We start from the raw sequence: 27,057 nt of genomic DNA, 5'->3' as shown, positions 1-27,057 counted from the left end.
GCACAGCTAACACTGTAGGCCCAGCTTAGTCTTGAAGCATTATCTCCACGCTAATTTTGCAAAACACTCACTTGCCATAAACAAGGACCCCAAGAATAAAATTCATTTGAAGTAAAAACTATGGAAAATCCATAAACAAGCTTCAAATGGAATTGTATGCCTCAAAAAACTATTAAAATAGAATCCCTATTTTCCAGGGTAAACAAGAAAGCAACAGAATAATAAAATGCAAAGTCAAGTCTCAGGTTTTGTGTGAATCACATTACCAGAGATGCAGACCAGAGATGCAGACAGAACTCTGTAAATGTAGCAACAGAACTCCATTTTCCTCCTGTAAGTCTAGCTTAAAAGGAGGGCAGTTTTACATACCTGCTTGGTTTGAGCTTCACTGGGTTGGGCCTAGCTGGTGGTGGAGGGGAGCTGTAGATTTCTTCAATCAACTTTCTAGTAACCTTTTGTTTTGGCAACATTTGTGCTTCATAATGAGTCATTTTGTTTTCCATTCCAATGAGATCAAAAAGAGACAGGTCTGACTCCTAGGAATATTGTAAAATAAGGTTTATTTTATGTGATGACCCGAACAGTTAAATCCTCTCTATGTTCTATGCTGAATTCATTTTCTATATTTTACTTTTTAACTTGAAATAAATGCTCTAAGTTTAAAAAGTAAACTATTAATTATTAGCCAAAACTGTCTAGAAACCTTGGAAATATATCTTAAACTGATAGTCCCATTTTAAGCATCAGCGTCAGAAGAAAAAGAATTGAAATCATTAGCCAATTATGGAAATCAAAGCAAGGCACATTTAACAATTCTTCATATACCATAATTTCCAAAGAATTAAGTAGAACTCTTAGAAGGTCTTTGTTAACTATCGGGCTCAAATGCCAAACTATGAAGGTACACATATAATTTAGTAGAAAAATATGAAGGACGGAAACAAGATCAGCCAAAAAGATCATCTCATCTGCTCCATTACTCATGCTTCTCTCTAATGCAATTATTTCCTTTGATTATCTCAAAGAGGGGGATCACTTCTTTAATGATAACACAAATAGTGGTACTTCAAATGGATTGACAGAAGTGTACTAATTTAGTCACTGAATCAATATTCACTCTTATGTGATAAGTCTTGCTCTCCTTTAGCTACTGAAAGCAGAAAGAAAATTACAGAATGCCATAAATAAGCACTGTGCTACCCAGAGTGTTTCCAGTGTTGGAAAATTACTGCAAACATGAGTATGATGAAAGCAAAGCTAATTTCTCTTTGACCAAGTAGTTCATGAAAAATTACTGATTACAAATCACTTGAAAAGTTCAAACTACTATTACAAAAAAGAGATGCAGTAAGTATGCACTTGGTAGGCACAGTTACAGAATAGTGAATTCTTTCTATTTATAAACTTTGGGTAGACTTATGATGTATAAGAAACAATATTAAGTACTGAAATTCAACAAGGGCACTAAGAGAAAAAAAAACAGTTTACTCTTCTACTCACCTTCCAAATATCCCTTTCTAGGGCACTCAATACCAGAGACGCAGTTCTGTATTCCAGTGTTTCTGATACATAGGAGGTACTTGAAAGCCGAGGGTTTATCAGATCAGGGTGATTACAAATCCGTTGCAACTGCATCAGGACATGCAGGACACTGATGAAATGTCCACTTTTGAGGGCTTCTTGGGTTCTACCACGTAATTTATACAGAAATACATTAATTTAAGTATAGCTTTTATGGAGATGTCCCCAAACCACCAAGGTGAGAATGTGCAACTGTCGTGGTTTAACCCCAGCCAGCAACTAAACACCACGCAGCCGCTCCCTCCCTCCCCCCCCACCCAGTGGGATGGGGGAGAAAATCGGGAAAAGAAGCAAAACTCGTGGGTTGAGATAAGAACAGTTTAATAGAACAGAAAAGAAGAAACTAATAATGATAATGATAACACTAATAAAATGACAACAGCAATAATAAAAGGATTGGAATGTACAAATGATGCGCAGTGCAATTGCTCACCACCCGCCGACCGACACCCAGCCAGTCCCCGAGCGGCGATTCCCCGCCCCCACTTCCCCATTCCTATACTGGATGGGACGTCCCATGGTATGGAATACCCCGTTGGCCAGTTTGGGTCAGCTGCCCTGGCTGTGTCCTGTGCCAACTTCTTGTGCCCCTCCAGCTTTTCTCGCTGGCTGGGCATGAGAAGCTGAAAAATCCTTGACTTTAGTCTAAACACGACTGAGCAACAACTGAAAACATCAGTGTTATCAACATTCTTTGCATACTGAACTCAAAACATAGCACTGTACCAGCTACTAGGAAGACAGTTAACTCTATCCCAGCTGAAACCAGGACAGCAACGCAAAAGTCTTAAAACAAGCTTAGATTTTACCTAGGTCTTTCTAGAGCATTTTAAGTAGCACTGTACCAAATGTAAATTTGGAAACATGAAACTTAAGGACCAGTGCTACCTTACAGTCAAATACGACCTAACCACCTCCCTACCCTCTGCCTGCTTTGTTTCTGTTTCATCCCTGCACCTATCAATAACCACTTGATACCACCACACAGGTAAATGGGTGGGTGCAAGGAGAAACACTTTGGGCTTTAAGAAATAAAGAACCACTCATTAGAGACAAATTTTAAATAAAAATAGCACAGCAAACCTGACCATTACAACTTGATTTTTAGGTTCCAGAGGTAAATGCGTATTTTCCACTGGGCCCATAGCATCACTTGCCTGTAATTTTAGTTTACAATGTAATCACATTCTATTCACTGGTCACAGTGGAAAATTTCAGAAAAACACTAAAACACTTCCAACCGTGACAATCATTTATCATCTTGCTTAAGCACCAAAAATGACAGCATGTTTTATTTACTGTTTTAACTACTTACCCTGGTTGTAATATGACATCTTCGTACATAGCTTTTTGTCGACTAGAAAGACGACACTTTAGCACATGTTCATATTTCTTTGTTAGCTGCTTTTCAACATCTCTCTTTGATCTTCGCAAAATAAATGGCTGAATCATCTGAAACATTTCATAATTGAGGGAAAAAAAACTTCTCACTTCAAAGATGCAGTTTTACAACAGGAAGCTAAACCTATTCACACTTAACACATTTGATGTGATAAACCTCATATGCCATATATAATCATATTGCTATGCACAGTTGTATAGGCATTAATTTGTTCTTTAATTTCTGAATGTTATGCTTCAAAATCTGAGACTTATATTATTTTTTTAAAAGAAATCTCCATACTATTCCAGCAGGGCTTTCTATCCAAACTGAACAAAGTGTTAAGAAAGGCCAGAAATTTCAAGCTGAACCACATCTTTTCATTTCTTCCTTTTTTTTTCCCCCAACAGCTTAACTACTGTAGTAGGACAGATGAGAAAAAATTACAACATACTCTGTGTAACCTGATGACCAGTTTATGGCAATAATCCTGGTTCTCCTCATTAGCTGCTTTTACTGGAAAATCTAGATAAGGTCTGGAAATTCCCGGAATCAGAAAATGTACCATGGTCCACAACTCCATCAACGTGTTATGCAAAGGAGTGTCTATCAGAAGCAAACGATGCTGGCTGTGAATAATAAAAGAAGATTTTTAAATGATACAGCATTTAGCTAGTATCATTATGAAAAGGACACCAATATTCAAAAATACTTTAGTGTAGCTTTAGGTTTGTCAGATACACAGAGGAAATAAGTACTGCTAATAAAATTAAATCTAGGATAAATTATCTTTTTAGTCTTGAATATACCACCAAACTAACTTCCTCACTGCCGAGTATCAGAACGTACAAGGAGATCTGTTTGGGACCACAGAGTATCAGCGAAGAAGAGTTACAGTGTTAAGACAGTGGCAACAAAAACATCCTGACCATGTCTCTGAATCCTAATTGTTTCAACTAAAGGCACCTCCGCAAGTGCATGTTGCACAAGAACGTGGGCAGACCAAATCAAGAGTTTTTTTCTCAGTTTTCTGTTGAGAGAACTGTGTGACATGAAGAGAGAAAAACCCACTGCCAGCAGGAAAACGATTTTCTGCTCCATACCTGCGGAGACTGAAAAGTGCCTCCCAGTGTTTCTCAGTCATGTTCTTTATTTGTTGCATCTCATCTACTATTAAGTATTTCCATCGCATTTTCATAAATGCTGGGTGGCCTTTGAACAGCTGTTTGTAGGAAGTGATACACACATTGAAGCTGTTGGGTTCTGTCCATTCCTACAAAAAGGAAAGAGAGGATGAGACAGAAAAATTAAGGCAGAACTCTCAAGTATCTTACAACCAGCTATTTCTTCACTAAGAACAGAAAGATGCTATGACCCAGAACGTTCTAAAGGACAGTCTTGGCCTTTGAATTATAATCAGTTCAGAAAGCAGGTTAAGTATTGCACATATTGCTCAATACCCAGGAGTTCCAAAAATGCCTTTGAAAATCTAGAACCGTTAGGTGTGAATCTCTTTGTAAACCAACTTGTAGTGTTAAAAACTTCTCATATCCCATCAGGATGTAAGGAACATACAGATAAATGCAGGTTAAAGGTCTTGCCATCTAAAATGCTAAATACAACAATGAAAGAGTTGCAAAATACAGTACCTGTCTTTTTGCCCTAAGTTCCCTTTGGCTGCCGAAGTAGAGAAGTATTTTCAACCCTGGGCACCAGCGTTTCAATTCCAGCTCCCATTTCAGTATGTTACAGCTCCGTACAACAACAAGGTGAGGGCCCCAATTACCTACAGAAGACGAAACATAGCAGTTAACAGTAGAAAGAGACTCCTGACAATTCATGTGGCTTATATTCTCCTCTGATTTTTAAGTGCAGTGCACTAAATTCATCATTAAAAGTTAGATCAAATAACAACAGAGGTATTTTAATGACTAATCTATTCTTTATTATTTTTCAGACCTCAAGTACCCCTTGTGTATCTAATATCTATTTTTCCCTCAACTACATCAACTGCTTGAATACGAGATACTACCTCCACAACAAGCTTTGCCTTACTTATATTCTTAAACCATCCTCAGTACAATACTATTAGTAATATCTGAGATGATATACAAGACACACTTGTCCAATTGTTCATATTTACTCCTTGAATTTAACCATCTGTGGCCATCTGGTCATTAAACAATTTGTAAGGCTTTTTTATATTAATAAAACTAGGCTTCAGAAGAATTTTGTCACCTAGAAAGTAACAGCAGATTGATCAAACAGTATACTTGATAAGAAGGCACCCCTATGTCACACAATCTAAGAAAGTTTTTCTGACATAATCTTACTCTGTGCATTAACTAAAGTCTGATATGGTTCTGCAGAAAAAAACATGACCCTAGGCTACAATTCACAAAGATAATGCTGGCCCAGTACCTGTCTAAAATTGTCAGGCAAATGAACTTACCTTCATTACAAGCCAAGTGGGCAAAAAAGGCGATAATTTGTACTGTTTTTCCAAGCCCAGCCTCATCTGCCAGAATGCCATTGAGATTCTTCCTGTACAGCTTTGCTAGCCAATCCAGCCCAATCTTTTGATATTCTCTGAGAGGCCCATACAGCAGTGATGGAGTATTGTATTTTACCTGTAATGTGAATGATTTGATAGGTTTTTTTCTGAGTTAAATTCATGGACCATGTCACAAAGCATAACCATTCTATAGTTTAATAACTAGAAAATATTTATTGTAATTTGTTGCTAAAATCTGCATAATCATAAAAAAAGCATTCTTTATGTAAAAGCACAAACAGTAGCAGAAAATAGGGAGTCTTACCGCTGTTGTTATCCTAGAGCTGCCTTTAGGTAACAGCATTTCTGCTGCAGCAGCAACTTCTGCTATGTCTCGCATATGCTTCTTTGGAGGACTTGATCTGTCTATACCCTTGTACTGGTCAATGCTGAGAAGGGAGTCTATGAGGACAACTTCTTTCTGAGGACTTTCCCTCTCAGAGATATGGTCTTCCATTTCTATGAGAGAGAAAAATTACACTGGCATTTAAAATAAACGTCAGTAGCGGTTACACAAAGGAATTGAGATGGTTAGAATTCAGACAGGGGTCTAAAAGGAGGCAGCTAACTTTCAAAAACAATTTCATGATTTTCAGGCTAGTCAAGCTAAAATGAAAATAGCCTATGCTCAGGATCATGTTCATGTTCTGGACATTCATACTAGCTACGCTAACATGACCATTAGCTTTTCACAAGTCCTAGGGAGGTCCTCTAATGCTACTTAAAACCTACCCTCAAATATGTAATTCTATCATCACGTTAGTACAGAACAGACGGCAAATGTGTAATAATAGCTAGCTATGAAGTGTGCTGCTTAATTCAGTGTAGAGAGGCTCTTCTATGGCTCACTATTGTTCCTGAGAATCTCATACATCTTGACTTTAAGACAGGCAAACACCACCCTCTTTTCATAAGCTGAGAAATGAAAAAAAAATAAGAAGGAAGAAATTCGTCATGGACCACTATCCAAAAATACTTAGTAATAACGGGAATAAGACTAATTTTTCTAAAGAGCATTCCAAATGCTTAGCAAGAAAGCCACTGTACTTTCCATTCATTCTTATATATAACATTCTTCTTCACTTAAAAAATAACATTTTAAATGTGATTCACTCAATATTTGTTTTCCCCTAGTATAAAATGTCTTTTAACAGAGACCTGAAGAGCCAATCAACTTATTTCACCTTGTAAGTCAGCACAACTTCTTCTAAACAAAAATTTACCTTCCTCACTGCTATCCTCTTCACTGTCAGGCTTCGGCTGGGGCCAGTGAAAATTTTCTGCAAAGGCACCTTCATACATCTTTAGTAAATCTTCCAGAGGCAATTCAGCTGAAGGTCATTAAAGGATGTAAGTTTAAAAATATCAAAACTTGTAACAATCAATACCGTTGTTTTTAATCTCATTATATTCTTCACAATTGTATAAAGCCAGTTTGCTAATCAGAAGTTAATTGGAGAGGTAATCATTAGGTGGATGATGGCAATATTTATTTAATGACCTCGATTACAGAGAACACTTAGCATTACATCAAGCAGTTTACTCACCCAGAGTGCTTTTTACTATATTACAAACCCACCATACAAACTGACAGTAAACCACTGCTTGGGGAGGTAGGGGCATCAAATCCAGCTGAGTGGTTGGAAGACAGTTCAAGACTTCAGAATTTCAAAACTGAGCTGTACCTCAACCCTGCTAAACAGTATCTCCACGATCCCTGGTCTGATCTGTTGAAGCAGGAATGTGCATGCTGGTGGTGGCCAATCAATCAGGAAACATCCTCATTAGGAACTTGGCTGACTGGCCAAGAGTTATAATCCCTCCAACTGGCCAGCTGGCTGCAGCCACTGAGCTGCCAAACAGACCAAACAAACAGATTTGGAAACTGCATATTAACTGCCAGGGGGGCTTAGCTTAATGGGAAGCTTGCCTCTAAAAATCAGCAAGGTTTTTACCACGATAAGTGAAGTGATCCCTATGGGATGCTTTGCATACATCAAGCTCCCCATAGCAGTTATTGTTACGTTGCTAATGAAAGAGAGCTGCTAGCCAGAGCATTGTTCCTAAAAGCCCCTTACCTTCAAGCATTTATACCGCCCCGCAGACCAGCACTTCAGGGCCCTTTCAGACCTATCAGGTGGGTCACAAAACCCTTCTGAGATACTCAAGACAGTTGATGATAAAATGTTCATGTTCAATCTGATATACTTCTGGTTTTTAGTATTTATGATGCACTCCTAGAACTTAGGTTGAGAGTCTTTTGATGTGAGGTTTTGAAGAAATGCAGTGCTTCAGAAGAGAAATACTTTTTCTCAAGCCACCTTGTGTGATAACTAGTATGTAAGTATACAGACCACTTTATAAAGTACAGATGTCCATCATTATCCCATAAACTGCTACAGCTTTCCAAACAGCAAAAAATAAATTCAGATTACATATGACTGAACATCTGAATGCATTCAACTTCTCATCTATAACCCTATTTACAAATACAATAACTGCTGTGTGTTTTCACCTGTTGTTTCAGAGCCCACCACAGAGAAGAACCAAGCTACACGCCTACCTTCTTTGGCTAGATTAGACAATTCAGTTTGATGGTTTATGTTTCCTTCTTTAGCTTCTTGTTCTTCAATTGTTTCTTCTTCATCTTCAACTAAAATAAAAATAAATGCTAATCTTGGCGTTCAAATTACACAATAATTCAGGAAGTTTGTAATTATATACCCCTGAAGTGTACTAGTATAGAATATTACAAGTTAGCAGGATTCAAAAAGAATGAGACGTGTATGGAAACCAAGAAAATCTGAAAGCAACTATATGTAGAACTTAAAAGGTAAGTGAAAAGGAGAGAAGCACTTCTGCCTCAGGTCAGAAGGCAGTCTTGAACTGTTAAATGTTGGTTGACAATGGTCATCAGAGACAGATTATTCTGGAGCTTTAAACTGGGGATTTTCTTTGTCAGAAACATGACACAGATGTCATCACAAGAAAGGAACTGAACTAGATGGGTAATTCAGTCTGAAATCCTCAAAAGAAGTTTAAGACCACTCGTAAGGTTTAGGAAACGAAGGAATGAGGACAGAAAGAATTAAAATCCACTAACAATGATGCCAGTGTGTTTTCAGGGAAAATTTTATTTTCAAATTTTCACTGAAGCTCTTTTAAGGAAAATTTACTACCTAATCGCCTGTCTAATCTCTCTAAGAAATGGATAAAGGTTGGTATTTGGTTTGTGAAAATCATTGCATCCATGTAGTAACACACTGAAAACCTGTGGTTTCAGGGTTTTAATACACAACTTATGTACTACGCTATAGATGCACAATTTTGAAAAGTGACTTACCTTCCTCATCAGTCAAAGATGTGCTTGCCTTTCTTTTCCTTCCAGATGATGAAGAACCCTAGCATTAAATAATTAAAATATTTAAAATAGTAGAAAACAAAGTTAGGGAGGTTTCTTGTTTGTTTTTTTAAAGAAAGCACAAAGTGCCTTGCAATCACAACAACATTTGCTATAGACACTTAACACCTATTAGTCCTTTCCTGGTCATGCAAAAACAGATACTCTGCTTCTGTATTGAAGGCAGCGTGCAATCAGCCACTTCAAGTGTTTGTGGTTCAAATTACTCAGGTCCAGCTGTGGCACAGAGCCATAGTACACTCTTTCCCTTAGAAACATTACTGAGGCACAAAACTCTTACCCAGATTGGAATCAAGGACTAAACTTTCACTAGTCAGTAAAAAAGAGATATGGCACAGGCCTACAACTGTTCACTCTCAGCTGTCCTGCATACTCTGTAGCATGGTTTGGCCTGTGCAAATTAACACTCACAGACAGTGCTAGGCCACAGTTTGGCTGATAACACATGCTAAAGCTTGTTCCTAACAAACAGGAAATTTAGATGCAGGCATTCTGCTTGGTGAAAGGGGAGCATTTCAGCACGTGGGCATCAGCTGTGCCATGCCAGATGGCTCGGGGCCTCAGAACAATCCCTCATCCATTTTTCCCAATTGCATAGATGTAGCCAAGGAGTCCTAGCACACGTTTTGTTTAGGGCAGAAGATATTTAAGTTTCATTCAGTTTGATCCATTCTGTAACATATACCTACATCTCTCAGTAGATAAATCACCATTGAACAGCTGAAAACATGCTTTCATGCCCCACAAAGTTTACCCCTGGTTACAGTAGATGAAACTCCTGCCCAAAATGAATTGGCAATTAATTTGTACATTTTTTTGGTCTTGCAATCTTAGAATGAATGATTCAAAGCCACTCAGTAAGTATGAATTTTTACTTTAAAAGACACGTATTAACCACAATCTACTTCCCCATTAAAAGTTGTGGTTCGTAACCAGAAAAAAATTATATTTGTGCTTATGACCATATGGTCAATTGTTAGTAACTACACAGAAATCCGTTTATCATCACCGTATATTTAAGGAAAACATTTCATGTTTATAAAAACTTTTTCACCATTTATCAAAACTTTTTCATACAGGTAGCCATATTTAAACTAATCTGATGGGTTTTTTAAGAAACAGAAAGACTTACCATTTCACTTTCTTTTTCCAATAAAAGGTCTTCTGTAGGTTTTGTATCCTTACCTGGAAAATTATTATACTTGATGTATGCATTAGTCACTTCCCAATTTTACGTTTCTTACATGAACTTTAAATGCATTCAACATAAAACACAAGAAATATTAACAAAATCTAGCACAAAACCATGAAAAAAACCATATCTCATAGTTCAGATCTGTTTACAACCTATGATTAGCATCTCACAATTCTACACCAACAAGATTAAACTCCACTGAGTGAAATTATGTGAAACGATACCATCAGAATTTATACTGGATTTCTTATGAAATGGAATACAATTACCTTTCCTTGAAATTCTCTTTAAATTCAAAGCTTTTTTCCTTTTCTCTTGAAATTCAATTTGCAGTTTTATTTCAACAACCTGAAACGTAAATCAAGTCTAATAAAGCACTTACACTTTATAAATAAATTACTGAAGTTGAAAAAACCAGTACAACTTGCACAAGTATTAATAACTCAGTATTTTACCTGTTCAATGTTAGACCAGAAGTATTCTATTTCTCTAGCAATTGATGCAGCAATTCGCCTTAGTTTGTTTTGTTCTTCCCTTTTAGCTCGCTCTTCATTAAGTTTCTTTTCTTCATGATAACGAGCCACAGTTCTTACCATCTAAAATACCATGAGAGATACTGAATTAGGTTATCTCAAAGTACACATCATTGCATTTTTTAACATTATAGTGGTTATCAGCACCCAGATGTTGACCATAGCTTTACACACATAGCACTTACCTCCAATATTTCTAATTCTTATCATGCAAGCAAAACAACAGACATGAAACTCAAAGGAAAAAAGAAAATACAAGAACTGTAACTAAGCAGTCAAGTAGGAAACTCTTAACCCACTACTCTCAATACAAAAATTAGAAAAAAGTCTACTGAAATTAGCAGCAAACACACAAAAGAAAACTTTTTTTCAGATAGCACATACGAAGTCATAGAAATCACAGCACAAAATGTCAGAAACCAAAAGTAAAATGAGTTCAAAAAGAGTGTACATACATGAGTGAAAGATCGGTTAATGGCTGTTAAAGACTGACTTGATTGCAACCTTTAGCTCAGGAGGTCCCTAAAACATTGACTTTGAGAAGTTTGAAGCATACTGCCAGGGGAAGGATCATATCACATTTGCCCTTCCTGTTTCTCCTATTCTTAAAACCCCACCATTGGCCACAAGTGGAATAAGTGCTTCAAATCCAGATTTAAATTATATTCAAAATGCAGACCTTCATTTTACAAAATGATACACCTATTTCAATACTTTGCTTATAAGGAAGAGAGTTCCGAGCTTCCATCATTTCAGAATATACAATAGAAAACAACATGGCAATTTAAACTAATGACCTTCAGTTGCTCTCTTCATTACCCCAAACTGGTCATAAATGTATCAAAAGAAGATGCAACATTGCTAGAATCCATACAAAACTCTTGCTTATTGCAAATAAACAGATTTTACATATTTCATCTCACACCACCCCAATTTTCATTCCATCACTGACTTAATTATTCCTACTGTGCTGCTCTCTTCCCCTATGGAAACAGTTCTCTATCATGTTTCCACTGCTGTCCTTAGAACTCCATGGTTTCTCCTTCATCTTTTTCTGAGATTAAGAAAGAAGAATTAGACAGACAACCACACCCAATCAAAGTTATTTACAAAATTCTACATTTATTCTTCAATGAGAGGGAATAAGTGACTTGTGAGACAGGCATGATAGCTGTACTTTTTAAGTATGACACAGTCAACAAATTGACTGGGACCCCTAAACAAGCTATTTGATTTCCAGAGGAATAAAATCCACAAAATCCAAAATTATCACAATCAATACAATTATCTAGTCTGTTTCAAATGCTAGAATATCCAAAGCTGACAACATGGCTTCTCATTTAAGTTAAAAATCAGTGCCTTATATTCCCATCACTTCTATCTGTAGAAAAAGATCACTTAAATAGCTTTGCTACAAAGCTGAGTGATACCAAGATCAATTGTTCTGAGTCAAAAAATGTTTTTCAAGTACCTTCTTAGCAGTTGCCATCTTCCACTTTCTCTCTTGGGCAAAATCAGTTGCCATCCACTGCATTTCTTCCAGCAAATAATCCCAGTGAGATTTTGGTCTTGGAGCCTCTTGGAGTTTAGGCAATCGCCTGAGGGACCATAAACCTTCCTTTCTCAGTTCTGCTATTCGCTGATGGATTTGATTTTCCTTAAAAAGAAGTACATATAGTTACAATGAAGCTGCAGAATGCACCTAAAATAGTAGCCAAATAGAAAAATAATAATTGCTGCCACTTCATCAAAATAATTGACAGCAAAAAAAGGTGTAACAGCATGACACATGCATTACAAAAATCAAGTCTGAACACTGCATCAATGAAAAAACTACGGGACTAGATTCAACTTACACGTAAAAAGAATCACAGTACTTCAACCTGTATTACAAGATGTACTTTACTAAATAACAGGATAAAAAACATTCACTGGGCAGCACAAAAAACAAGTTGAGACATATGCAAACCGCAACCAAATAATCCTTTCTTTTTTTTTCATAAATTGAAATTGCAGATGTATTTATCCACAGAAGATAAATACATCTTCATTATTAATACTGCTTGATTTTGTGAAAAAACAAGTTGTCTATGATGTTCCTGTTAAATAAGCAAAACAACACCTCCAGTTAGCTATAAAAATAAATAAGGTGCAGTCACCTTGAATGAGTAGATAGACTCAATATAATAGAAAGAGAAAGAATGCAACAACAGTATGAAGACCAGTAAGTCTTCACCTTCTCTGAATGCCCATAAAAGCAAAAGTCAGTATGGCAACCAGACTAAAAAAAAAAAAAAAAAAAGCCCCAAACCACCACACACACCACCCCTCCCCCCAAAATAGCCCATTTTCATAACTCAAACGCATTGATCATGTTAATTGTTATCTATGTGTTAACTGTTCATAAGTTTCAGGGAAAACCAAAAAATCTTACCAGCTTTACTTGCTCAGCAAGCTTGTCTTGAGAGTTGTCCTGTGGTAATACTGCCGCATTCTGAGCTGGACTTTGTGTTTTAGGTGCTGCTGCTACTGCTAAGCCTGGGGGTTTTGATGCAATAGGAGACAGGGACTTGTTAGTTGCTGGAGAGGTCCTGTTTGTTTGTACTGGATATGCAGAAGGCGGTGTTGTGCCTGAGATAGTTGCTGGCACAACGGATGAGGTAGGTGGTAGTGTATTTGCCGTAAGACGCTGAGAAGTCTGAGCAGGATCTGCAGATGGTCGTGTCAGCGTCACAGTCTGCCCAAGAAACACATTTGTTAGTGATGAGTTTAGGATTCAATACTGTCTCTACACTACAGCAGAACATAATGCAGACTTTAATTTAATAAAAAATGTACACTTGCATTTTTCTAAGGAAAGGATTTAAGTGTCCATTGAAATTAAAAAACGTTAACATTTTTCCTGTATTTTCAGGAAGATAGAGTTCTTAGATTTTACTGGGCATTGAAACAAACCTATTTTCACCCCAATAAAGTTCACATACCTGTTGCTGTATTGTAGCTTGTGGCTGTGACACTTGGTTTTGTGTCTGTCCTGGCACGTGGATTGCTGGTGGCACCTGCTGTTGAAGTGGTGCTGGAAGTGGAGCAGAAGTCAGGGGTACACTCTGAGGCTGGATCTTCACCTGAATCTGAGGCTGAGCTGGAGATTCCACTATCTGTGGCTGCTGCTGTGAAAGCTGCAGCGCAGCTGGGAGAGATGTCATGGGAACATTCGCAGGTTGCAGTCTCCCTGGCAGCTGCGGTGGAGGTGTATGCAGACTTGCTGCATTCTGCACAGGAGGGCCTTTAGATGGGTCATACTGTTGTTGACTCTGTTTCTGTCCAGTCAGCTGTACAGTTTGAGGAGTGGGAGGCATTCCACCTACAAAGCAAGAGGAAACACAGCACAGATGAAACTAAAACATCCAATGATCTTTACTAATATAAACAGGAAATCAACTGCAAATAGACCGATTTGTTACTTACTTTGCCACAAGACACCATCACTTGAAAATACCACATCACAATCACAAAATAAATCACTATTACAATAAACAACAAAGTATTTCATGCACAGGACTGCAACTAAAATTTGGAGCACAGCAACTATAAAAAAAAAAGTCATTATATGTCTTCTGAATTTCTTATACTTAAAAAAAAAAGATCGGTGAGCTAATGGAATTTAACCTAAAACAACAGCATCAAGTCTAAATAATATTTAGTTCCTAACACATTCACTCTAACACATATTCCAAAGCTTGGCATGACTAATGAATATAAATTTGTCATGATGTTGCAAATTAGGAAGTTTGCTTTTCATAAATCATTGGCTCAGTTCCAGAATTCTCAGATTAACCATTTTGCATCAGCACCTGTGACGTATTTCCATGCCCACATGCACCTTTGGAGCCCGTCACTCAGCTCCTTAAACAAACCAGGCATTGCATACCAAGTATTAATTTACATGGAGAAGTGTGTGGTGGGACTAGGATCTTGGAATGCTGGAAGCCCAAGTTTCTAGTCCCATCACTAACATCTCCTTGTTAAATTAATGTGCAATTGGCATGTGGTGACACAGTACCTTGTGCCGTTGGCATTAGCTGTTGAAGAGGAACTCCTGAAGCCACACCCGGGTGCTGAAAAACCATCCCATGACGGCCCACTTCAATTCGTGGTCTCTTAGACGAATCTGTGATATTCAAATTCCATTTATGGCATGGTATAATGGAATGGGTTCAATTTTACAAAGCAAACTACTACACATGATTCCAACATCAGCTCAGAAAGCTACGACTACTATACATGTGTAGCATTTATGAAGAACATGCTCCAAGGGCAGAGTCCCTCTAACTTCAAGTTGGCCATCTCCAATCTTCTTAGCCAGAACAATCAACCTAACAATGTCTCCATGCCTGCCAAATCCAGTCCTATATATTGTGAGTGGAGTGCACTCTTCACACAGCACCATTCACAATAGATAGTCCTAAGGATCTGGCATTTCCCAAGGTGAGGCAAAACTGTATTTCAAGAGTTACAGAACAGTGGGCTCCATTAACTGTTTGGAAAAAAAAAGAAAAGAACCAAAGTGAAATTCTGTCTGCAGAACGTACCTGCTGGTGCAAGTGCCTGCTGTCTCTTAAAAGCTTCAATTTCTATGGTGTTCACAGTCCCCGTTACTGGAGTCCCTGTATGCGTTTGCTATTGGAAAAAGAAAACAAATCACAAAAGTTCAATCTGTAGATAGTCTAACACCAAGATGTACTCTACAAACAGATCTAAAGAGGCCAGCACAGAACAAATCCTTCAGAACAGTTGTACAACGAAGAAAACAAGACTCATTCAATATCTGCTATAAAGTTTTAGATGTCCATAATGCACAGAAGCTCTTCGTTGAGTTTAAATTTTAAAATGGTAACTAAACTGATGAAGTTGGTTATATGTAATACACGTCTACATTTTTATTAAAAGTGATACCAAACCCAGGGAAATGGGATATGTAAAAAATAAACTTGCACAATATTTTTTTTTTTTAATAAATGGAAATTTTCATTAGTGTATTACCCTTCATTATTGGCATAATGCTGCAATGAAGTCAAAAGGATGCATTCATATAGTATATAGTTGCAATAAAAAGCTGACGTGACAAAAATGAAACATGGTGACTTCATTACAGGATTGATTAGAAGGGAAACTAGATGAGGAAAGAGAATTTACGCATAAACTGTATCATAACTACCAAGACACAAAAGTAAGAAATGAGAGTCAATACATTTGTGAAAGCTAATCCTTTTCACTCTGTGTGAAACATCAGTAACACAAGTTAACTCTCATCCTGAAGACAGTTTAAGCTTACTTGAGTCTCCACCACTGTCACTCTCAGGATAGAGCTCCATGAGAATTAGCCTTGAAATATTTCAAGAAAAACTGCTAAGATTCGGAAGAGGGAATAAAAGAATCTCAGCCAAGTTACACAAGTTCCAATTCCAGTTTTCCAGATCCTAGACTTGTACTTGTTTGCACAGCTGGCAAAATGAGTACCATGAAGAAACTCAATGAGGAGAAACACAATATTGCCATAAGGCTAATGTGACAACAGAGCTCATCAGAAATTACTAGACATTTTGTCTCAGGATAAACATCACAGAACTATGAATTAACACGCCTGGAAGGGCACTATTGATACTGAGATGCAAAAGAAATCACCAGGGTTTGATTCAGCAAGTTGGAGTTTAGCTTCAGTAAGATTACACAGTGCATTAAAACTTTATTTTAAAATTACTACATTTAATATTGGCAACAATGGCAGTGAATATATCCTAGATAATCCTTTCAGCGTCAAACTCAGACGGCAGACTCATGTACGGGGTTATTGAAGCAAACAAGTTTGGGTACGTGACTATTTCCATGCTCTTTGGGCCCTCAGCACTACTGGCAAATACTTATTAATGTCTGTCAGTGTTTGTGCAAGCCCTATGCCTTTCAGTGAGTTTCCAAGTCATATTTTTCAATTGTCCTCAATATTTAGCCACGCTATGCCCAATATTCTACTATGAAACTTAATATGAGAAAAATAAGGGCTATCCCAAGAAAGGTCTTAAGAGATTCTATCAGAAAACACAAACACAGGCTTTATGTATGGTAGCCTCTACATCCTAGAAAATGAGCTAATTTAGCACTCAAGCTCTCCAAGTGCAATTTTCTGCTGGTGACAGCCCTTGCCGTATCGATGTACAGTAAGGGTTTGCAAATGTTGTGAAAATTTATTATGACAACATAGCAAAGACAGCAATTTCCCAAAAGAATCTTCTAGTTTATTCACAGGTATTTTCTTCTCTGATTTTTAATACAAATTCTACCAATGTAAATTAAGCCTAAGGAAGTAAACACCAGTCTATATTGAAATAAACCATAGCAGTCACAACCCTGTACCTTCAAAGCTTCATTGAACGGTATTAATAAACATAGCCAACATCACCTAAAATGACTGAGTTTCAAAAACTCCTTTTCGAGCTGAATATCTCTCACGTCACTCAGATTCTATCAATAGCTATGAATTAGTAGCATCCAATCTCTTTGCTACTGTGAGGGCATTTGTGGCCACTCTAGCGATACAGCTATAGCCTATAGGTCCTGCACATGGGTCGGGGCAATCCCAAGCACAAATACAGGTTGGGCGGAGAATGGATTGAGAGCAGTCCTGAGGAGAAGGACTTGGGGGTGTCGGCTGACAAGAAGCTCAACATGACCCAGCAATGTGTGCTTGGAGCCCAGAAAGCCAACTGTATCCTGCGTTGCTGTATTGGGTTTGTACGGCAAGGTTTTGGTAGCAGAGAGGCTACAGGGGTGGCTTCTGTGAGAAGCTGCCAGAAGCTTCCCCCATGTCCAACAGAGCCAGTGCCAGCTGGCTCTAAGACGGACCCGCTGCTGGCCAAGGCCGAGCCCATCAGCGATGGTGGTAGTGCCTCTGGGAGAACAGAGTTAAGAAGGGAAAAAAAGTTGCTGTGGGCAGAAATGGCAGCCAGAGAGAGGGGTGAGAACATGTAAGAGACACGACCCTGCAGACCCCAAGGTCAGTGCAGAAGGAGGGGGAGGAGGTGCTCCAGGCGCCGGAGCAGACATTCCCCTGCAGCCCGTGGTAAAGACCATGGTGAGGCAGGCTGTCCCCCTGCAGCCCAGGGAGGTCCACGGTGGAGCAGATATCCACCTGCAGCCCGGGGAGGACCCCACGCCGGAGCAGGGGGATGCCCGAAGGAGGCTGTGACCCCGTGGGAAGCCCACGCTGGAGCAGGCTCCTGGCAGGACCTGCGGATCTGTGGAGAGAGGAGCCCACGCTGGAGCAGGTTTGCTGGCAGGACTTGTGACCCCGTGGGGGACCCACGCTGGAGCAGTCTGTGCCTGCAGGACTGCAGCCCATGGAAGGGACCCATGCTGGAGCAGTTCGTGAAGAACTGCAGCCCACGGGAAGGACCCACGTTGGAGAAGTTTGTGCAGGACTGTCTCCCGTAGGAGGGACCCCATGCTGGAGCAGGGGAAGAGTGAGGAGTCCTGCCTCTGAGGAGGAAGGAGCGGCAGAGACCATGTGTGATGAACTGACCCCAACCCCCATTCCCCGTCCCCCTGTGCCGCTCAGGGGGAGGAGGTAGAGAAAATCAGGAGTAAAGTTAAGCCTGGAAAGAAGGGAAGGGTGGGGGGAAGGTGGTTTAACATTTATTTTTTATTTCTTATTATCCTACTCTGATTTGATTAGTAATAAATTAAATTAATTTCCCTCAAGTCAAGTCTGGTTTGCCCATGATGGTAATTAGTAAATGATCTCTCCCTGTCCTTATCTGGACCCACGAGCCTTTTGTTATATTTTCTCTCCCCTGCCCAGTTGAGGAGGAGGAGTGAGTGAGCAGCTGCGTGGTGCTTAGTTGCTGGCTGGGGTTAAACCACGACAGTTGCATTAAAAGAAGAGTGACCAGCAGGTCGAGGGAGGTGATTCTCCCCCTCTACTCCGCTTTCGTGAGACCCCACCTGGAGTATTGTGTTCAGCTGTGGGGCCCCCAACATAAGAAGGACATGGACCTGTTGGAGTGGGTCCAGAGGAGGGCCACAAAAATGATCGGAGGCTGGAACACCTCTCCTATGACGACAAACTGAGAGAGTTCGGGTCATTTAGCCTGGAGAAGAGAAGGCCCCAGGGAGACCTTATTGCGACCTTTCAGTACTTAAAGGCGGCTTTCAAGAAAGCTGGAGAGGGACTTTTTACAAGGGCATGTAGTGATAGGACCAGGGGTAATGGCTTTAAACTGAAAGAGGGTAGATTTAGATTAGATATAAGGAAGAAATTCTTTACTGTGAGGGTGGTGAGGCACTGGAACAGGTTGCCCAGAGAGGCTGTGGATGCCCCATCCCTGGAAGTGTTCAAGGCCAGGTTGGATGGGGCTTTGAGCAACCTGGTCTAGTGGAAGGTGTCCCTGCCTATGGCAGGGGGGCTGGAACTAGATGATCTATCACTAAGGTCCCTTCCAACCCAAACCATTCTATAATTAAGACGTGAATTTTGGTTATAAGAATCTCTGACTTATATTCTTCCCTAATGGTTCGCTGCCATCTCACACTCAATATGGATTAAGTTTTCAAATATTTGTCTTCTCACAAGGCAGACATGCAGCATATTTCAAGTCCAACAGCCAGTGTCTGGCAGAGCATCATACACTTAGGCATTTATAGAATTTTCAAAAGTCACAAAAACTTATTTTGTACAATGCTACTGAATTAATTAAGAAATTCAGCTTATGTCCCATTTGCATCAAATTCTTTCTGGGACATCAGTTTAAGAAAGAATGTTTTCCAAACTCTGCTTCAAATGCCATTTATTTCACCTGCGCTCTTACTCTGGATGATCGCATACTCACAGTTTCAGGCTGCATCTCTACTTTAGGATTTTTGACTGACATTTTCTTAAGAGTATGCCTCCTGGCTGTCTGCATTATCACCACTTAATTTAGGCCAGACACTTCAAAGAGCAAAGACATTATGTCTTTATAAACTGTAGTCACATACCACTAATATTAGACTAAAACTGTCCTAACTTTAATTAAAATAATGTAGTTCTCCAGAGGTCATGATTATGCAGCACGCCCACAATAATCATTCTGAGTGCTGCACTTATGCACTCATATTTGAATGATGATGCTGATCGGGACACATTATTTCTCTATAAACAGTTACAAAGAGAAAGACTGATGGAAAGAGATGATACTTTTCTGTTAACAGTTTGTGCTAAAAGGTATTATCACAATTACACAGAGTTTTGTACTTTTTTAGCATGTACCTGCTAGTTTCCCTGAAACAGGTCTAAAATGGTGTAATACTTTCAAAAGTACTTCATCACTGCTGTAGCTATAGCTTGATAATAACCCTAATCACTGTAATAAATAACCTGATATATTACACATTTTAAACAGCTTAGATGAAGCCTGACGACCTAAGGAGACTTCCAAGACATGTCAGTATTGGCCATAACAAAGAGCTCTCAGTGCAAGCCCCTTTACTATGCAACTCATCTGTAAAATATCACAGTGAACATCCCATTTGTTATACACAGGAATACAACCCATTTTACATTTCATTTAACTCTCCATTTTCCAAAACCTACATGAAGGCAGTACAGACTGTATGGCTTCAATGGTACAGCAGAGTAATTCAGCCTGTAACACCTGCTAAGCACATATAATTGAGATAAAAGGCAAATATTTTAGTTGCAGAGGAATTAGGGTATATTACTTCTCAGGGTATATATAAGCAATGGTGTCTGGGTAACACAAAGTTGAAGGTAGCTGCATAAACCCATACTAGCCTGAATTTAAAAGTTGCATCATCACTGATCCACAAAAATTTTAACCGGTTATCACATTTATTTCTTTACTTTGTTCAGTATTCCCTCATGAAAAAAAAAAAAGAAAAAACAACTGTAAAAAAGGACTTATATAATAAAAATAAGCACTTCAGTTTCTTCTTCCCAACGTTTATGGTAGAGCTAATGGAAAGCAGTTATTTTAAAAAATTATGTCAGAGGTTATTATTGTTGTTTAAAACATTTCAGGGAAGGCAAATCCAAAACCTTCTGTAGCAATACTCAAAACCTTTAATAGGTAAGGAAAAAAAGAAAAGAAATTTAGAAGAAATCCACAATTACAATGCCACAGACAAAAGAATCCATATCATCACTATGCAGAATGCACAAATGAACCAAATGCATTAGGGAAACAAAAGACAAACAAACCAAAGTGAAAACATTCAAGCTGAAAGTTAATGAAATAAGCCAGCAACCTGGAGACAAAGATTTAACTTCCTTAACTCAAGGCTTCATTAATACTGATGCATTTGAAGATTGCAAAGTTTTTTTTGTTTTGTTCAGATGATAAGGCATGGGCTTTTGGGAAAATTCTAATTCATCTAAGAAATATCAAATCTGAATGAAGAAAAAAAATCTGGGATGAAACTACATTTTAGAACCATTGAAAAGTACCTGAAATGGTTGCTGCTGGGATGAAAAAGCAGCAGAAACATTTGGAGGAAGCTGGGTTGCTATAGCGACAGGAGTACCAGTCTGCCCATCCTTTCCTGTCACAACCTTTACCTGAGAGAAATATTTTGGGAAAAAAAAAAAGAAGGGAGAATCATTTTCTTTTTAAAAGTTTTTCTTTTTTTTTTTTGAACTGTTCAACACACTCATTTTGTACTGATGGTACCTCACTGAAGAGGGGATTATAACTAAACCGCCATCAGTGCAGCTTGGCTTGAGCACAGGCCGTTTTTGAAGAGTTCTGTCTCACTTTTAATAGCAGAACAGAGTACAGCCTTGACTATTTATAGTGACTTCTTGTCACTGGAAACCTTTTCTTAAATCCAGTTAACATAAAAGTGTGTTTTAAGTTTAATGATTGCTGCTCCTAACGGACAACAAATTAGCATGACAGACAGTTTGAACTTAAGAGAGCTCCAACATTTATTTAAGCAATGAGCACAGCCACCATTCGCTCTCCCCTTGAATTCCCAAAGTGATCAACCTTTCCAGGCAAGGGATGAAGTGCGTTGCTTTAGCAGAAAGTGATAAAGAGAGGGGAGGGGGAAATAAAAGAGAAGACGACAAAAAAATACAAAGAAAGAACATACTCAAAAGATGTCTTAATCTTTCAAAAGGATTCATCATTCGAAAACACGAAAAGACTTTTGCTGCTGCACTTTGCAAAATTCTCCAGCAGTTAAACGGACAAGCGGCTTTCACAAACAAAAGATGACCCATCACAAGAAAGCAGTGAAGTACAGCAAACTCCAAACCCGAAAGACCGAGGGGCAGAGCCTCAACTGATGTAAATTGTAGTAGCGCCACTGACTTCAATGAACCTATACAATTTACACCCGCTAAAGATCTCTCAAAATGTGCATACTGTAGTTCAAAATACCTGGTATTTCAGCTGACAAACACGCAACCCAACAAGAACACCTAAACAATTTGACAAAATACAAACCAGGTGAAAAAAAGATATTGAATATCCATTGTCAATAAATTACAATAACAGGCTAGCTTTTATGTTACTATATATAGAAATTATTCCTTCAAAATTATCGATAACTATCACAAGCAGAAATACATTTTTCCTAGTCAAGAAGTTTAGACTACAAAGCAATGAACAAATTAAACTTCAGCTGTTATACTGCCAAAATTTCCCACAAATTCCAACTGAAGATATGATCACTAATGATTCACACCTAAGAGAGTCATCAATTTTCACTGAAGACACTCATTTCTAGCAGATACTTCAAAGCAATATGAGTTTCTTTACATAGCAGGTTTGATTTGGTTCAGTACAAACTGGCAACTATACACCGATACATATTTTTACAAATTTTAAAGATATTAAAAGATATGAGTGCCAAGTGATTCAGTGGCATCAATGGTAACTACCCCGTTGCAACCACTTGCCATGTAGGCTTGCACGTAGGGTCTGCCCAAGACACGCACTGCTCCAACACCCATGGGGTGCTGCAGGTCAAGAGCTACACGAATGGGTGCAAACATGCACAAAAAGTCACAAGGCATCTGTCTGTGGCAAGCTTATTTCAAGTCCTTTGCCATTAATAAACAGTGAATTCAAGTTAGTAATTTTAAACCTTTGCATAAATAACAAAGTTAACTTGTTAATGTCCAGTCTCAAAGTGCTATTTGTTTAATCATTTAGACAGCAGTACATGCACAGAGCTCTAAGACGGCCTATTACTATGGACCCACATACATTATGATTCACATGTTCTCTCTGAGTAATTAGATTAATTCAGTTTTTTTGTTGGCCACAGCAACACTGAACTTCAGTAACATCTATGGTTAGAAATCACATGAGCCAAGTAAAGGTTACAAGACTCTCACAAAACTTTTTGCTCATTCTTTTTTGGTTTGTATAAGTCTAGTAAGTGAAATTTAATCTATGACTCCTATTCATATTCATTCTGATAGCTTAAAACAGCTTCCACACCAATGCCATCTTTATCTGTGTGCTGGCTTACACACTAACTAGGACAGTGAAAGCTCCTTTCACCTCTCTATTCTTTGCTTTTAAATACATACATCTAACGGCACGCTCAAGCTGACCTGTCGAATCGCACTACCTAGCAGAACTGCATTCTCTCAGACCAACTATTTAAAGAAAAATTGCCGTACTTCATCAAGTAAAAATTATTTCTCAGGTAGTGTCACATTCTCTAACACTTCACAATCCAGGTGCCACAACTTCATCTACAATTTTATTCCAAAATGTTAACCAACAGATTTCTTACCTCATCATTGATGACCTCAGATTGTTCTTCCTCTTCTTCCTCCTCCAGATCCAAGTCATTTTGCCTCAGGTATGCTTGCAGTGGAACACAGTGTTTCTTCTTAAAAGCTAAAAAGTCCATCATATTCCCTTGAAGATGTTGCAGGAAAAACAGTTCAATCAAACATTCCTTAAAAGTTTCCTTAAGAATTTCCATCTGCTTGTGGTGATGATCCAAACATTGTTTTCTCATTTGAGCAGTCTCTTGGTTGGCAGGAGGAATCTCCTCCAACTTTTTGGGTTGTTTTTTCACCGTCGTATTAACTGTAGGAGTAAGAGGAAGACTCGACAGCCCCTGTGGTACAGTGGCCCGTGAAGGACTTGTGGGAGGAGGTGGTGATGTCATTCCAAACGCACTAGGTCCTCCAACTCCCGCTATCAATCCACCAGAAGTCCTGTCATATCCAATGGGTCTACCCAGCTGCTGTCCTTGAAGCACTTGCTGCTGTTGTTGCATAAGTTGCCCTTGGATAATATTGCTGATTTGGGGTGGCAAGCTGGTGGTCGTAATATGGCCCGGGCTAGTCAAAGATTGCATATTTGCTCCGCTAGCTACAGGACTTTGAGGACCGAGATGATGAATGGTGCCACCAGACTGCGAATGAGGTTGTGAAAGCCTGCGTTCCCGTACCGTAGCAGGTGTCCCAGAAGATGGAAGCTGTACTTGTGCAGCAGCTCCTTGAGCAATTTGTGCAATTCCCGGTCCTTCTTGATACACAAAGTGTCCACCGTTTGAAGGACTCAAGCTGATTTGTCTCACAAGCACACTAGCATCTACGAATCCTCTAGTGGGGCTCTGGCTGCACATACCCAAGCCAGGGCCTGGAGTGCCTGCCCGAACATTTGGTAACGTTTGCACCGGCACAGGGTTAGGCTGTGTAGGGCTTTGAGACTGAACTTGTTGAGGCAGCGGTGAAGTAACTTGAATATACGATGGGGATCCATGCTCAAACCGCCTCTGCTGAGGACTGAACTGAAAACTCGGTGATGTTGGGTTTGGAATTGGCAACGGGGTAAGGGTTATCTGCTGGTTTCCTGAAGCCACCGGTCCAACGTTTTGCAGCGTGATGTTCACATTCTGCCCAGCTACTGGACTTCGACTCATTATAAATTGTTGTATTTGGTAACTGGGGGACTGGGGTGCAGATGGACTTGCAGAAGGTGCAAAAGAAGCTGCAGGTGACTGGGGTAAATTTGCCTGTTGCTCTTCTCCCTCACTGCCTGTGAAGGACCTGGACCTCTGGAGCTGGCGCTGGGCATTCTGAGGACCATTACCATGGTGCATCCTCACTGTTCTAGATTTTTTACGGTATACGCTAAAGAAATACACAAAACCAGAAATTCAGGGAAGGTGAAAATATTTCTGCAACTGAAACTATTTAGTTACTATTCGAAAGACTACCTTATAGTAAGAACTCGGTTATCCTGTCTTTGCAGTTACTTAAAATGTTTTACGTCCTCAGTCAAATTATCCAAAACCCTCAGCACCACAAAAACTCACTTAAATCTCTCATACATTTCTCTAGCTAACAAAGTGCTGTTGAATAGTTTTACAAATGATACGTTCCTCTTAGCTAGTTAGACTGACTTCAAATAATTAAAAAAAGTACTTCTTCCCTTTTTGTGGGACTTCAAGAATCAACAGTCTCCAATATCAAAAGCATCTACTCTTTTTTGTGCTCATTATTCCCCACGTTTCAGTGCTTTTAACGCTTAATACAATGTTCTTGATAACACAACAGTTGCTTAAAACATACAGTACATTTCTTCAACAATAACTAAAAATAGGATAAAAATGGACACAGACTATTCAACTTTATTGCTCTAGCTACTGAAGAAAAAACGCATCATGAAAAATCTCCCTACCAAATCATCTAGATGTTTGAAAAACTATTGTTCTTGATACTTAACTCTGCCTTCTCTTTCCTTCAGGACACCAACCCCTTAAAGAGATGAAAATTAATCCAAAACTGCATTTCATTTAGAATGCTGTTTACTGAGCCGAGCTATCCAGAAATCCAAAAACATTCTGGTTTTATATTTCAGTCATTGACAAACAAAAATTCCACTGACATGCACTGACAGGTAGATTCAGTGCTGGGCGTCACATAGCAGTAGCGGCAAAAGAAAACCTGTTGGGTTTTTTTTTTTCCCAAAATCTCTCTCATATTTTGAAAACGACAGTTTCATTTTTGGCATTTCAGGCCAAACACGCATACGACTATGCTGCCATGCCTCTTTGCTCCCAACTCCGAGTCGGTTACAAGTGGCAACGGGCAGCAGCACATCCAACACGGCAGCACTCCTGGAAAGGGACGCGATGGAGCGGCTGACTGCCTGCCCCGCTCCTCGCCCGTGGCCGAGGCAGGGAAACACAACACAACCCTTCCGCTCCCCCGTCCTGGGCTATCTGCAGCAATCTGCTCAAGCCCTGGGGATGGAGATATTCCCTTCCTTGCCCCCGGGAAAAGAGCCGGCTTCCCGGGAAGGTGAGGAAGCAGAGCAGCGCTGTCACACACGTGCTAGCGATAGGAGGCTGCAGAAGAGGAAAGGGGCTGCCCGAGAGTACGGGATCTCGCACGCCAGGGAGGTACCGCGGAGCGCAGCCTGCGCAGGGACTGAGAGGCAGCGCTGGACAGGTTTCCTTTCTCCCGCCCCGCGGAGCTCAAATCTGAGGGAGATCCCTCAGCAGGGCGGGAAGGAAAAAAAAAAAAAAAATTCCGCTCCTTACAGGCACCTTTTCCAACAGATTTAATAATACTGCAACACTTCGTGGTATGGCGACTCTTTCGTAGCCCAGGTACCAAATAATTAAGATTCCGGCGATATCACCTATCGCCAGTAACGAGGTCGTATTATTTTAATTACCTATACCTCGCTAACATTTACGGCCCAAGCGAAAACACTTAATTAATTACACGCTGATAAGGAAGCGTCACCAGCGCGCTGCCGGCCTCTGCCTGCCCGGGGAGAAGGGATCGCCTTTTGTGTGCGAAAGCCGAACTGTGCAAACGGCCCACGGGCCGGGCCCACGGCGACCGCCCAGCGCCCCAACTTCGCGCGGGGCTTCCCCCGCCGAGGCCCGCGCGGGAGCCCCCCCCCCCCCGGCTGGGGCAGCGCCCCGGGAAGCGTCGCCGAACCCCCTTCGTCGTCCCCCCCCCCGCCCCGCGGCGGGACGCGGCCGGCCCTGCCCGCCCCCGGGCACGGCGTCCCCCGCCCCAGCGCCGTGCGGCGGCGCGGGGAAGGCCCGTTCCTCCGCGGCCAGCCGCCGGGACCGGTGCCGCCGGGCCTCGGGCCCGAGGCCTGCGGGGCGGGCGGGGAGCAGCGGGGCCGGGCCGCCCCCCCACGGCCCTCCGAGCCCGGCGGGCCCCACTTACCGCGGGCGCCGGGGCCAGACTTTCCATTCGCTCCTCACAGGAAGCGGGGGCGGGGGGCGGCCGGAGCGGCAGCCGCTACCAGCGCCGGCAGGAGACAAACCGCGCCTCCTGCGCCTCGCTCGGCTCCCGGCGCCTGCGCCGCCGCCCCGCCGTCCGGACCGCGCTCGGCGCCT

General features: G+C 40.4%; 1 protein-coding gene across 19 annotated transcripts in view; it reads right to left on the bottom strand.

Annotated features, from left to right (window-relative positions):
- LOC128145622 (E1A-binding protein p400-like) overlaps positions 1-27,019 on the bottom strand; it is a 54,713-nt gene extending 27,694 nt beyond the window's left edge. For 13 of the 19 annotated variants that reach the window (XR_008236524.1, XM_052796021.1, XM_052796022.1 and 10 more), the window contains exons 1-22: positions 26,885-27,019; positions 23,470-24,823; positions 21,164-21,274; positions 15,258-15,345; positions 14,729-14,836; positions 13,650-14,029; positions 13,100-13,402; positions 12,137-12,322; positions 10,588-10,728; positions 10,402-10,480; positions 10,070-10,122; positions 8,860-8,917; positions 8,080-8,169; positions 6,740-6,847; positions 5,782-5,975; positions 5,415-5,592; positions 4,612-4,748; positions 4,066-4,235; positions 3,417-3,591; positions 2,897-3,033; positions 1,501-1,687; positions 370-536 (exon numbers count right to left, since the gene is read on the bottom strand). Coding sequence is in view for 18 of the 19 variants with exons in the window: in XM_052796021.1 (XP_052651981.1) it covers positions 370-536; positions 1,501-1,687; positions 2,897-3,033; positions 3,417-3,591; positions 4,066-4,235; positions 4,612-4,748; positions 5,415-5,592; positions 5,782-5,975; positions 6,740-6,847; positions 8,080-8,169; positions 8,860-8,917; positions 10,070-10,122; positions 10,402-10,480; positions 10,588-10,728; positions 12,137-12,322; positions 13,100-13,402; positions 13,650-14,029; positions 14,729-14,836; positions 15,258-15,345; positions 21,164-21,274; positions 23,470-24,792 (4,373 nt within the window). In the remaining variant the exon portion in view is untranslated. The remainder of the gene's footprint in view (positions 1-369; positions 537-1,500; positions 1,688-2,896; positions 3,034-3,416; positions 3,592-4,065; positions 4,236-4,611; positions 4,749-5,414; positions 5,593-5,781; positions 5,976-6,739; positions 6,848-8,079; positions 8,170-8,859; positions 8,918-10,069; positions 10,123-10,401; positions 10,481-10,587; positions 10,729-12,136; positions 12,323-13,099; positions 13,403-13,649; positions 14,030-14,728; positions 14,837-15,257; positions 15,346-21,163; positions 21,275-23,469; positions 24,824-26,884) is intronic. The other 6 variants (XM_052796030.1, XM_052796037.1, XM_052796038.1 and 3 more) reach the window with 3 other exon arrangements.
- Between the last annotated feature and the right edge of the window lie 38 nt (positions 27,020-27,057).

The sequence above is a fragment of the Harpia harpyja genome, chromosome 9 (genome assembly GCF_026419915.1).
Source record: "Harpia harpyja isolate bHarHar1 chromosome 9, bHarHar1 primary haplotype, whole genome shotgun sequence".
Lineage (NCBI taxonomy): Eukaryota > Metazoa > Chordata > Aves > Accipitriformes > Accipitridae > Harpia > Harpia harpyja.
This window is presented reverse-complemented; position numbering and strand designations above follow the sequence as displayed.